The following is a 14,746-nucleotide window of genomic DNA, read 5'->3' on the forward strand; positions in this document are numbered from 1 at the left end:
AGGTGGTACTTGCACCGTACCGAATCGATTTTGCTGAATCGCATGAAATTTTTATAGGTGTTGTGCGACGAGTTTCGTCGAAATCCATAGGTTTTTTTTTTTTTAATAATAATGTTTATTATTATTATGACGGCGTGGTTTACCTCGCGTGTGTTGCCGACCATACGAAACTTGAAATATTATTATTATATGTGTTACACGCTAAATCGTTTGTCCGCGGCCATATTCTTTTTACGCGTTTCACTGACGCTCGTGTGTGTGTGTGTGTGTGTGTGTGTGTGTGTGTGTGTGTGTGTGTGTGTGTGCGTGCGTGTTTTCGTGTGCAGTCATAAGAACGTAACCTAATAATATTCTATCCGTTGACCGTGGTCAGTGTTCAACGTAAATATTGCAATAGTATGGTATAGATACGAATATAACATTAGACAGGACCGCAGGGTGTACGAAAAAATAAATCGTATATATATTATACGAGTGAAATATAAGATAATATTGTATTCACATCGCAGGTGCTCGCGATAATAGTTATAATAATAATAATAATAATTAGGGATGAGATTGTATATAATGTATAGGTACTAAAATGGTGCAAAATATAAAATTCAATTTTAAATAATACCTAAAAACCAAAAATGTTGTAAACAAAAAACAAATCACGCTGCACATACAGGTCAGGAATGTGCAGGTAAGAAGCTATAATAGAACTTAATAAAAAAAAAAAATTAACAATTAAAATTTACATTAAAATACAAAAAAAAATTATATTAAAAATTAAAAATATCGCTGCAATATATGCAATTTACATTATATATATGTAATGATTTTTAAATTCCGAGGAAAAACTTTTTAAGGCAAGAAATTTAAACAATAACAAAAGAATTGATGGATTTTAATTGGAGAATTTACTCGGATCTGCAATATAGAAGCATGTAATAAAATAATCTAAAAACGAAAAAAAAATATCCAGAAATATATAAACGACCTCAAAGCTAGAATAGTCCAAAAAATCGATTTTTGAAACTCGTCGACGTATACGGACCGCGGTGTAAATATACAATACTGTACTTGAAAAGACATATGTCCAGCTGGGCAGGAGATCATGATTAAGATGCGAAATTCCGTACATTCTCAGTCCCAAAATAATATAGGTACCTACAATTTTATGCGGCAGAAGTTTCTTCTGAAACCGAAATGCGTGTGCGTAGAAGGTATCGACCTAAATTTTAAATAATATATATATATAGGTAAGACATAATAAAGGCGTAACACGGTTTCTCACATATACATACGAAAAAATTGAATGCAATCGACGACGACGATCGGCGATAAAGTGTGTCTCCGAGATTCCATGACATTTCGAAATTGTGTATAATGTAAAATAAGTACCATTTTTATTATAACAGTATACAGGGTGACTCACCAACCATGCTCAACCCCATATTATATATTCGTATAATAATTTATTTATTCAAATTCTTTGCTGTACAAACCGTATTGTAAAATCCTTGGATGAACCTATTTGGAAATATTGAAGCATATCTATATAAATTGAACTTCAAACTAACTTCGTAGTGTCTGAGTTATAAAGTTATTCGTCCTCGTGTAGATGGTGTGGTTCTTGTATTAGGCAGTAATAAGAACAATAATATAAAATATAATATTAGGCTTAAAAGATATGGGGGCTATAATAATATGATTTGAAAAATTAATATTAGTTTAGCAAAATGTTTTAATTTGTAAAAATTGTCTGAATATGATAAGCACTGGATTTAATATTACATATATTTTATATTTTACATAAAACCATTCTTGAGGACTATTATTCTTAAAACATAAATATTAATTACTCGTTAACTATGCACGTTTGAATATTTCGATATACATATACCAGTTATACTCTATAAATTATGCGTTCCCAACCTTTTTCAATTTGCGGGCCCCATTTGAAATTTATATTTATATACTGCCGTCCATATATACCTACGCGGGCTATATATTTTGATAGGATATACACTAATAATATACTAAAAATTATTATATTTATTTTTTATTTAAACCTATAGAAATTTATAATTTTTATAAAATGGTCACGGGCCGATTGGAATACTTCCACCTGCCGGATCCGGTCCGCGGGCCGCGAATTGGTCACGCCAGCTATATAGATGCATTAAAAATTTCAAGAAAATCTTTTAATCATATTCTGCTTAACGATTTATTGTAGAAAACGGTAGATCTCATAAATTGGTTTGGTAAAAATCAGTTTGTATCACCATAGGACACCGCTTAAATAGGTAGTAAAAAATCAAAGTGTTTGACCATAATAATAATATACGGTCTTTCAATATTTTTAAAAACCGAAGCCTAAAACCTAAAACCTAACCTAACCACCGAAGACTGCCGAGTCGTGATTTTCTATATTATGTAATTATAATAAATGATGTACATCTGATGTTAAAACTACTCAACTTCACCAACATTTCCGTGTTTGGACATGCTCGCTTAAACACGAGTTAATGGATGCAATACGCAATAATATTATACATATACTTCGTTTGTATACCTTCGATTTTGGTCTGGATTTTAATTTTATTTTTACCTGATTAAAATAGTTTTCGAGCAGACAATATTATCGATGCTCTGAATGAGCTTAAAACTCCACAAAAACTATTCATATTTATGTTATATTTTATTATTTAATATGCATAGAAAAACGCAGGAAAATGTATTATATAGATATAATATGGTTGATTCGATTAAAAGTCATGATGCTTTGTGCTCTTGTCATATCTCAAATAATGATTGTAAATGTAAACTCTAAAGTTATAAAAACTAATTTTATTTTTAATAACTATATACTTCAAGAAATAACTTTGTTAAAAGGATTTAAAACCTATATTTTGCTATTTTTACAACTCTCAAGGATCAAAAACTCGTGTTTCGTTTACTTTTATTATATATAATATATAAACATTTTAAACAAAAGTGAAGCCTAATATTTATATATTTTATAGATTATTTTGTCAAATGTATACAGTGGTCAATGGTAATTTCAAAAAGATGATTCCATTTTAGATTCTGAGCGGACCAATTAATGTATTAATTTTACAAAATGATGTGTGTTTTTTTTGAGACTGTTTACACGATAAATAGTCGAAATAATGCTTGGATTTTAAATTTCAGTATCTTTTCCAGCGGGAAAGTGAATCTAATTGGTGCATTGAAGACGTTAAAATTTAAAAATCACAGTAGTTTTGAAATGCGTCTAGAAAACAAAAAAAATTTTAGGAAAACCGGGATTTTTTACATAAAATTGGTTATTGACCAAATCTATTTTAGTTTTTGGCGTATCTCTACATGACATTTTCATCACATTTTTATATTAGCGTTTTCTATAAACAAAAAATGTTCAAAATACTTTGACTGGTTTTGAGTTATTTACGGACATTTTCAATTATCCATTTTAGATTCTGAGTGAAACGATGAATGTATTGATTTTACAATGATGTGTGTTTTTTTTTTATTTTTTTTTTTATTTTTTTTTTTTTGTGTCTGTGTACACGATAAGTAGTCGAAATAATGCTTCGATTTTCGACTTCAGTATCTTGTTCGATGGGAAAGTGAATATCGTTGGTGCATTGGGGAGGTCAAAATTTTAATTTCCCAGTAGTTTTCAAAAGCGATGTGAAAAACAAAAGAAAAATTAAGGAAAAACGGGAATTTTTACGCAAAATCGATTTTTAACAAAATCGATTTTGGTTATTGGTGTAACTCTAAAACAAATGACCGTAGATGCATGAAATTTTCACTGGTTGTTTATATTAGCATTTTCTATACACCATAAAATTTTCCAAATATTTTGACTCTTTTTGAGCTGTTTACAGCCATTGTCAGTTTTCAATTTTTTTAGTTTTTTTTTCTATAAATATCAATAAAATTTTATCTATTGAGTAAAAAAGCTTGAAAATTTAATAGAAGGCTCCTAGTTTATTGTTTCAAAGGCAGATGAAAAAAATTAAAAATCCTTAGTCACAGTTTTTAATTATAAGCATTTAAAGTTCAAATTTTGACAAAATACGGAAAAATCACGAAAAATAGCAAATTATTTTGATGAGAATTCATAAAAATTTTTCTTTTTAAATCTAAGATTTGAAAATGTAATATAAGATTACTCATAAGTTTGTCTACCTTTATCAAAAAAAAAATGTCTAGAAGAAACTTAAATTAAATTTTTATGAGCGTCTGAAATTTATATTTTTACAACATTTGATATTTACTCGATTTCTCATGTAACGATTTTTTTATTTTATTGTAATTAAAAAACGAATGACTGTAGATACTTGAAAATTTCACTGAATGTTTATATTAGCATTTTCTATACACCATACAATTTTGAAAATATTTTGACTCTATTTGAGCTGTTTACGGACATTGTCAGTTTTCAATTTTTTTAGTTTTTTTTTCTATAATTATCAATAAATTTTTATTTGTTGGGTAAAAAAGCGTGAAAATTTAATATTAGACTCCTGATATATCGTTTTAATAGCAGTTGAAAAATATTAAAAATACATTTGCACAATTTTTTTTTATAAGCATTTAAAGTTCAAATTTTGACAACATTTATCAAATTTATAATTTATTAATTATTTTGTGGTTAAAAATTTATAAAATGTTTAACTTTTATGGCTAAGGATTGAAAATTTAAAACAAGGCTCCACGTTAATAGGTTATATATAAATTACTTTATTCACAATAATATCATCAAATATACTTGGTAATATCATAGGGTGACTGACCGTTTTCGCTCAGAATCGTTTTTCTTATACAATGATATTATATCATTGAATTCAAATTTAACACCATCCATTACAGTGACCCACTTGTAACCTACCGTACAGCAGAGCGACATCCACTTATCCACCTTTTTTTATTTTTTTTTCTATAAATGTAAATAAAATTGTATTCTTTGGGTTAAAATTGTATATAAGGCTCCTCACACATTTCTAAAATATCAGATAAGAAATATTAAAAATACATAGGCATGATCTTTTTTTATAAGCATTTAAGATTTGGATGAAATTAGATATTTAAATGAAGAATAACGATTTGAGTTTTGTGTTGTAATTTAAAAATATTATTTGTGGGTACTTGAAACTTCTTAAGTTAACGAAATGTTCAGACCCCCGTGGAGTTAATAACAAATATAATATTGCCGTTATCAGAAATATTTCATTTTAATGTTGTATTGGAAATTGATACATATTGAACGTTATCATATATTTGACAATGGTCATCATAACGATGATGCCTATTAGACATAATCACATATAATAAATTGGACTTAATTGTACATCGAGCATTTTAGTGTTGGACAATATCTCTTATAACCCATACACCGAATATAAATTGCAAAATTCATACCTAGGTATATCTTTTAACTTATAAGTAAGTTATATAGTAAAATAATAATATTTTTTATTATTATTTATGTATCGTATAAGTATAATATAAGCTATTATTATCATGTGATTAAAATTCTATACTACTTAAGATCATGTTATTCATTTACAATAGAAAATAACTCAAATTATATGAGAAACAAACAACAGTTATGTTTGAAAATATATTAGGTAACTGCAACAAAAATTTATGATATTAGAATTTCTTGATCAAGAATTTGACATAATTGCATAATCTAGATATTTTAAAATAATTAATTTGAAATCCATACCTTATGGCTTATACCTGTAGATTTTAAATGATTGTATTATACTTACTCTGAATTAAAAATGTTTCGGTCATTTCATCTGGAGCAAATGTTATCCAACTATATTTTCATTACTGGTAAGACGTGGTAACTATTATAATTTAAAGAAAATGTCAATGAACCCACTATTTTAATAATTTTGTCCAGTATTTCCCTATAAACATTACCAACGATTAAATGTACTAATTAATTATTGTATAAATTACAGACTGTAAATATGTTTAGGTGTTAAAAAAAAATTTTATATTAATAAATTAAGTTATAGTGGTCTGATGACATAAGTCTAAGGAGCTTCCTTTGTGTAACCCCAAGATTGTTTGTGGAATTTCCGAAAAATATCTCATTCATACAAACCAAAATAATATTTTGGTTCTCACAAGAATAGTTATATCAGAGTAGTTACCTATAGTTAAAAATAATAATTTTACTATGGCCATAAATTATTTTTTGAAAAGTTCGTATTAACAAATAATTTTTCCTTGTGGTCAAGTAAAATAAATTAAACTTAGTGGTTTGTCGAAAACGTATAATTTGTTTAACCGCGTTAATACTAAATAAATTATACGTATATTTTATGATACCACAAAATATTTTTGTAAATACACATAATTAGGTTACCTATCTGGCTAACCTACATGCTTTGAGTTGTTCAAACGATATTATGAGGACGCCGCCAAACATCCGTTTTTAAGGGGTATAATATAGGCAATTTGTAAAACTTGCGAAAAATTAAAATTTTTATTGTTTGATATTTTGTTTAAAATTTAGATAATTACTAATTCAAATTAACTTACCACTGTTGGTTTTCTTTTAAAACTATATCCCCTATACATATTATATTCTTCTAAAATGGCTATTACTCTAAATAATATTGTTACTCTGTGGTATAATAACATCACTGCACATTCTGATATAATAAAGAGCTCATACAAAATCCAATATAATAATTGTAAACGTTATGGACTATATTGTATTCCCACAAAAATAATAAACACTACTGAAATTAAACCAAACATATTATAACAAAATTCAATTGTAAAACACACACAAACGACAAGAATTTTGATTTTAAAAGTTCAGCATAAATAGCTGTTGTTGGTTTTATACCTACATAATTATATAAAAAAGATTTTTAAAAAATTTAATACCTATATACTCATATGTGTGCACGTTATAAGCGCTGGGTGTAAGGTTTTCATTTTCGCGTCCATCATATTATCACAGTTGATTTTACATTATTCAATTTGAGTTTAATAATTTAAGTTTTTTATCATATAGAATTTTACGTTGTATAACATTCAAATAAAAAAGCTCGCTCACAAAGGCGCAATGAATATAGGTGATTTGGGATTCTGAGGAGTGCAGTGAATGTATTGATTTTACAACGATATGTGGTTTTTTTTTTTTGTCTGTAAGCATACACGTTAAGTAGGTAGTCGACAAAATGCTTGAATTCTCAACTTTGAGGGTGGTTTCATGTAGAAAATTGGCACTAGTTTTAGTACTTTTGAGAGGTCAAAATTGAAAATTCTTAGTATTTTTCAAAATAATTAGGAAAAACAAAATCAGGAAGACGAAGAAATCGATTTTGGTTTTTTTTGTGTACCTAAAAAAAAAAAAAATAACTGCCGATATTTGAAATTTTCACCAAATATTTACATTAGAATTTTCTATACATGATAAAATTTTCAAAATATTTTAAACCATTTTTAAGCCATTTTTTAAGCCAACATTTAAATTGTTGTTGTATAAAAATGCTGGAAAATGAAGTTCTTCATAAGTTTTTACCATAGTAATTTAAAAATATTAAATATAGGTTCATGGACACGATATTTTTTTAAGCATTTGATGTTTAAATTTTAACAAAATTTATCAAAATCAAGAAAATGTGCTAATAATTTTGTAGTTGAAATACTATAAGAATATGTTCAATTTTTATAGCTAAGAATTAAAATTTAAAACAAGCTTTCTCACAAGTAGTATTAATACTGTAACAAAAAAATCTAAGGTTGTATAAATAGTAAATACACTAGTTTTGTTTTATAGATATTTTAAGTTCAAATTTGGACGAAATTGCATACTTAAACGAAGAATAACGATTTTAGTTATTTTGTTGGAATTTAAAATTATCGATCGTGAGTACATTAAACGTATATTGTTATATTTTACACACAAAATTACATTTTTCAAATGCCATGACTTTGGAAAATAAAAATTCGACCTACTATATTACTAAGAGTAAAATAAATTACTTTAATATCAAAAATATGATTGAAATACATTATAGTATTACATACTTTGTAATAGAGGTTGCCAGACAGAGGGTCTACGCTCAGAACCGTTTTACTATTGTTAGTATACAATGATTTTATATAATTTAATTTTAATTTAACATATTATCCATTACAGTGACCCACACGATATCTATATAATATGTAAAGTACAGCGGAATACTCTCACCTTTTTTTTATTATTAATGTTAATGTTAGTTATTTATTTATATATTTATTTATTCTTATTATACATTTTTGATCGATTAAAAGAAAATTATAATTTGTAAATAATATGGTTTTAAGTATAATAAATACTAGAACCAATTTTTCATATATATATTATAATTTTTAAGGACATTATTCTTAAAATAAAAATTTTAATAACTGAAAAACTACACGTTTGAATTTTGAACTAGGTACATCAACATTTTCAAAAAATCACCCACCAAATAATTTACTGTAAAAAAGGGGAGTATTCCTTCAAAAAACAGAAGTTTGTATCACAATAGGACACTGTTTATGTACTTAGTACAAAAAATCTCAAGTATTTGAAAATATGGTCGTTAGGTAACACGTAAGTATATTTAAAAATCCCAGAAATCAGAATTTAAATAAATACATTAATAAAGGGATAATTGATGGGAGGAGGTGAGCATGCTTGGTGAGCAACACTAACCTAACCTAACCTTCAGAAATTTGTCCTTGCAAATTAACTCAACAACATAATTCAGTCATATACTAATATCGTATGCATAATCAAACGAATAACTTTACAATACTATTTTGTTATCTCACCTTCATTATTCTATTTAAAATCATCTTTTTACTAACACAATCATTACCCATATTTTAAACTTATGACACACTGACACAGGACTATAACCTGAAGTGGTTCTTTTCCAACTGAAACAACTTTTAACAAACAAATAATGATCGTGACGTTATCTTAAGCGTAAAATATTAAAATAAAAAAGTGGTGAAAATGCGCAATAAAACTGTACTAGCTTAAACTATAAAATGTATTTTCCATCTAATCTCGAATGTAATAAATACTTATTAAATGTAATATATAGGTAAATATATTATTTAATATTTCAATAGTACCTATAACCATACCTATTCAATTAAACGCTATAAGTTTGTAATTTAATAGTTAATAAATTCGTAGCAGCCATTACTTCAGTGTTCAGGCAAATTTATTTCTATTTTTTTTTTCGAATTTTAGAAACTATATTAAAACTAACAAATAATTGAGCAAATAGGGTGTATTGAATTAAATCCTTACCAATAACAGTGTTATTATCTTATATAATATTATGTAGGTGGTAAGTACCTACCAGTTACAAGGCACCTACTTTGAAATGATCGATACGCATCGTTTGATATACCGTTCCGCAACGTTACCGGCGAGACGTTATAATAATGATTATACCCCCCCCCCCTCCGAATGGGCCCCCCACATTCTCGTTAATACCGCTTCCGGCTTTATAGAGGCACAATTCAACGGAAGTTAGTATTATAACCCTTATTACCGCCACCTTTTTAAAGTGATAATTTGTTTTCGTTAAAAACATTTTTCGATAATAGAACCATTTTTTAATGCCTTACTCACTCTCCCACTCAGCTATAGAATCATAAATATTATTCGTTACAAGCTGCACCCCCCATCCATATATATTCCACTGATTCACTCTAATTTTAAATTGACGTGATCTTCTGATCGTAAAATTGTTGTGTTTTTGATAAGTAGTTTTTTTTTTTTTATTTATTAAAATGACAAATATTTCTATATTATATTACTGTGTAAGAGTTTTTGCGGACAAACAGTATATTATTTACCGTTTCTACTTCATGAAATGGACAAATTTTGATGAATAGATCTATTTCATATACTGTTAGTTATATTTACTGTTCCAATCAGACATCAAAATTATATTACAATAAATAAGTATTAATATGATTGACTATTAAATAGAGATTTTTTTTTCTTAGATTCGAAGTATAGACTCTATACAACTAAACAATTGTATAACTACCTACTTCGTATTTTAATGCGATTTTATATTTCGATGGCTCAAAAAAAAATACCTACATAATAATTGAGTATTATTATTATATTATTTATGTCTGTAGTATTTGCATGGTAGGCAGCAGCATACAACAACTGAATAGGTATTTATTACTTACAATACTAAATAAACATAATATAAAAATCATTGCATTCTGATACAGCTGATACAAAAGGCTAGACAAAGGAAACCGGTAAAACGATAAATATTAAATATTATTTTTATATTGTCCTAATACAATCTGAATTTTACGTTATTCAATAAAAATTAGCCTGCATACACCGAAAACCATAATAGTAAGAGTGTAATATTAATAATATGACATTTTTGATGATCAACAATTTCAATCTTGTTACCTGGAAAATAACTTGTGTAAATAACAAGATATTTTGTGAAGTGATCATAATATAATATTATATTATATTATCAATACGATTTTTGCAGCCACTGACAAATCTTGGAGTAATTTTAAATCAAAAAGATTTTAAAACTTCTACTGGATTATATAAAAAAAAACAAATTTAAAGAAAATATTTGAACATTATTCGTCGATAGTATTATATCATTCATATTATAACGTACAGTTGAAACTCTTTGTCATATCCTATAATTTATTATGCTGTTTATGTTGCTATTTATTAAGGTTACATCTAAATGTAATAAATAATAATCGACTAATCAATCGACTGTCTTAATACTTAAATGTGTACCATTATAATAATACCCACGTCAAAATCACGTTTTGAAACAAAAAAAAATCTTATCATTGAATTTTAGTAAGTTTATAAAAATTAAGAATATTATTTTAAATAAAATATAATATCTACGATATAAATTTTAAAAAAGTCTTATTATTATAATTCATATTTAATAATTTAACTTTTATTGTTAATTATCGTTATTATAATATTGTTTTACTGGGAAAATAACTACTAAAATAGTAAAATATTAATAACAAAGTGATTTTTGACGATGATGAATAAATTAAAATTAAAATTTTTTAATTATTTACATAATATCCAACACCTATATATTAATGGAATAATAATGAATTGACTGTATTTCGAAAAATAAAATTACGATAGAATAAAATCGTTATACACTGTATATGGTGTATCGAATATACCATATACGTCATAGGTACCTAGCTATTTTATATTATTTTATTGTCAATTTTGTGTCTGTCGAATCAGTGGTCACTGAACTTACCTTGAAAAATTAAATATTTTAAGCTATTAAGAAATGACCAATTAACTATTAATATAGATCAATAATATTTTAATAGTCATATAACCTTTCATTTTAATTGTACAAAAAACAATATATCAAAAATGTAATAGTAGGTACCTAATAATAAGTAAACCATACATTTTGTTGGCGGTCAATTTTCTTCAAAAAGTAATATTTATAGTTTAAACGTTAAATATAATTGATCTGAGCAATACAGAAAATGTATAAATAATAATCAGTATACATAAATATATAATAATATATCTGGCTATAGATCGAAACGAATATAACTGCATTAATATGCAGGTAAGTACTTTATTTAATGTCACTCACATTATATTTATACACATTTAACATTCAGTAGTTATATATAATTACTAGCTGCTCCTGCGCACTTCGTGGCCCGTAAAAAATGACAACTCTTATAAAAATTGTGATTGTTCAACTCCTTTCGGGTGTAACTCGCTGCAGTAAGTGCATGTCAGCCGCCCTGGTAGGCTGCAATGTGCGAAAATTCGATTTGATGCAAGCTTGTACCTGATCTGCCCGATTAACCAATGGCAACCAATAATAAATAAATACTTTATCTATTAATTATTTCTCCTATAACCAATAGTGACCATTTATAAACAAACATTTCCACCGTAAATCTCAAAATCCCAGGCTTCTAATTTTCTTAATTTGTCGTAGCGTCATGTTATATAGCCTATAGCCTTCCTCGATGAATGGACTATTCAACAAAAAAATAATTTTTCAATTCGAACCAGTAGTCCCTGAGATTAGCGTGTTCAAACAAACAAACAAACTCTACAGCTTTATATATTAGTATGTAGAAATATATTATACTTATTTTCAAATAAATGTAGTTTGAAATGCATTTATTAAGGAAACAATTTACAGTCGACAACACTACCTATTATTTAGATAAAATTATCGGAAACCTAGTAAGTATCTATGTATAACCAATATTGATTTCCTTAAAATGAATAAAAAATGCACTAGGAATTTTTTTTTGGTCAAACGTTGGCATAACTAATCTAATATCAACAACAATATTAGTTATTTTTCTTATTCAAGCATAAGCAGCTCAATGTTGGTTATAACTATAATTAACACGGAGATTAAAACTGAAAGGTAAACATAATTTTCGGTTATGAAATATTATATCGTTTAACTTCTGCAGGTGGTAGGTCTATACATAAAAAATGAATGTTTCTTATTTAATAAATACACAATATTTATTTTTCATTAATTTTTCTAATGACATTGTTACAACATGTGCATATGACCTTGAAATGGTGACGTTTCAGATGCTTCATATATACCATAAAACATAGTGGAAAACATGTGCCAAGCTCGCCCAAACTGTCAGCTGAAATATTTCTGCTCGACTTTACTTTTGGTCTACCTTTATAGCCACAATTTAAGCACACGAAATTGGTCCCTTCCACCGAGTCTATATAATTCCAAATCGATTTGAACATTGTTCGATCTGCGTTGGGTATCTAATTTATACAAAACAATTATGTGCTGTGATTTATTACAGTATAGTTATTGGCCATTGCAGTGTTACGACTGTTTATTATGGACTTTGAATTTAAATCCAGTCTCAAAATTAAGATCTACAGAGAATATTTTCAACAAATTTGGAGGGGAATAGTGTAGCGTAATATAATAAGTGCTCAGGCATACATAATATTTTCGGGAAATTGTTTATTTTGTATATTTGATATTTCGAAATTTTAAAGATTAAATTGTTGAACATCCAACATCTGTTATCACAATTTATTTTTTCCCAGATAAACTAAACATAATGTGACATTATTATATATTTACTATTAACATGGTAATACATATAATTCTTATACTAGTTTTGTATTAGTACATAATATGCATAATATGACCATAATTACACAGATATTTGAGATTCTAAAACATATAAAACTTCAATTATTAATGTCTATTTCTTGTAAACTATTGAAGATAACGTAATTATTTTAATATAATTGAAATAAATGTATATTTTAGTATTTTTTTCATACTAAAATGCCTTATCATATATCATATGTATGTATGCACCTATATGAAACATCGATAATAATAGAAACTCATAACGATAAGTATTTTAAGAAAAATTATTCTAAAATTGTTTAGAGTTTAAACACATACAATTGGTATAGGGTCTATTAATTTAATTTTTATACTTGACTATATGGCGAATAAGTTGTAAAAAATACAAAATACAAGTGCCGTCGAATATAAAATATAAAATAGAGACAGATATTTGATAAGTCTTCGTTTTATAAATATATATTTTATCTTTTAATAACAAAAATAATGTCACAACATTTTTTTTCGATTTTCAATTTAAAAAATATATTACTGTTTACTTTAATATTATAGACATTATTGATTAATATTTATTTTGGTTCGACTGTTCTCTTATTATATAGGACGTAGCTGTCTGCTGTAGTAAAAATACGTATAAACAAATGCAAAAAATATGCACTTTGATTTGAAACAAAAAATCATTGAAATGTTCATAATAAAAATGCACAAAAAACGTGTATATTTTATTCATCGCTATAATATCTTAAATAATATTATAAAATATTATGCAAATTCAAATCCTATAACTTATTTGCTTTGTTCGTAATATTAACGAATACGTTAAAGTAGGTACCTACCTATATGCTATAAAATGGGTCGTGTGATATTGTATGAACATTATTTTATTTCAAAATATTTACCTTGATATTTCTGTGTTGAGAACGAATGTGTTCAATAAATGTACCATACTCAATCAAGTCATTGGAAGTACTAGTAATTAATTTGGAGCAAAACAGACACTCGGCAACAACTTCATACATTGCAATAAACAGATGCAAAATATTTTTACTTGGCGTAATAATTTACGTTCACTTAAATGAATTCAGGATTGAATGATTAATTACTATGGTAACTAAATCAATAAAATTACCCGTCAAACAACTCACACCTACTATACACTCGTTTACATAATAATATTATAATCTGCAATGCTTGTATATACGTATATACCAGATACCTCTTAAAAATGGCAAAATTGTATAATTTGCAAAATCAAAATCCTTTAACTGTCGGCAAATTCGTGTTTTATCGAATCATTTTAATCTCATCAAAGCTATAAAAACTGATTTTATATTTACCTACGTAATTTCATGAAAAGGTAGAATCGTTGTTTAATGAGTTAAGTTGAAAATACATAATTCATAACCTCACTTAGCCATTAACATGGTAATAAAAAATAACAACAAATATATTTATCGGTTTAAAAATGTATTTCATGATAAAGGAGTAATGACGTGTTCAAATGTGTAAAAATCAACGTTAAATCCATTTTGACCATCCCAGTAATTTATTTGTTTTTA

At 26.6% G+C, this 14,746-nt stretch overlaps 1 protein-coding gene across 1 annotated transcript; it reads right to left on the reverse strand.

Annotated features, from left to right (window-relative positions):
* Positions 1–12,574: 12,574 nt before the first annotated feature.
* On the reverse strand, positions 12,575–14,206 carry LOC132946408 (uncharacterized). The gene is made up of 2 exons (XM_061016400.1): positions 14,087–14,206; positions 12,575–12,841 (listed from the first exon to the last, which is right to left on the reverse strand). The coding sequence occupies exons 1-2, from the start codon at positions 14,204–14,206 to the stop codon at positions 12,575–12,577; spliced, it is 387 nt and encodes a 128-aa protein (XP_060872383.1).
* Positions 14,207–14,746: the final 540 nt, after the last annotated feature.

The sequence above is a fragment of the Metopolophium dirhodum genome, chromosome 6 (assembly GCF_019925205.1).
Source record: "Metopolophium dirhodum isolate CAU chromosome 6, ASM1992520v1, whole genome shotgun sequence".
NCBI lineage: Eukaryota > Metazoa > Arthropoda > Insecta > Hemiptera > Aphididae > Metopolophium > Metopolophium dirhodum.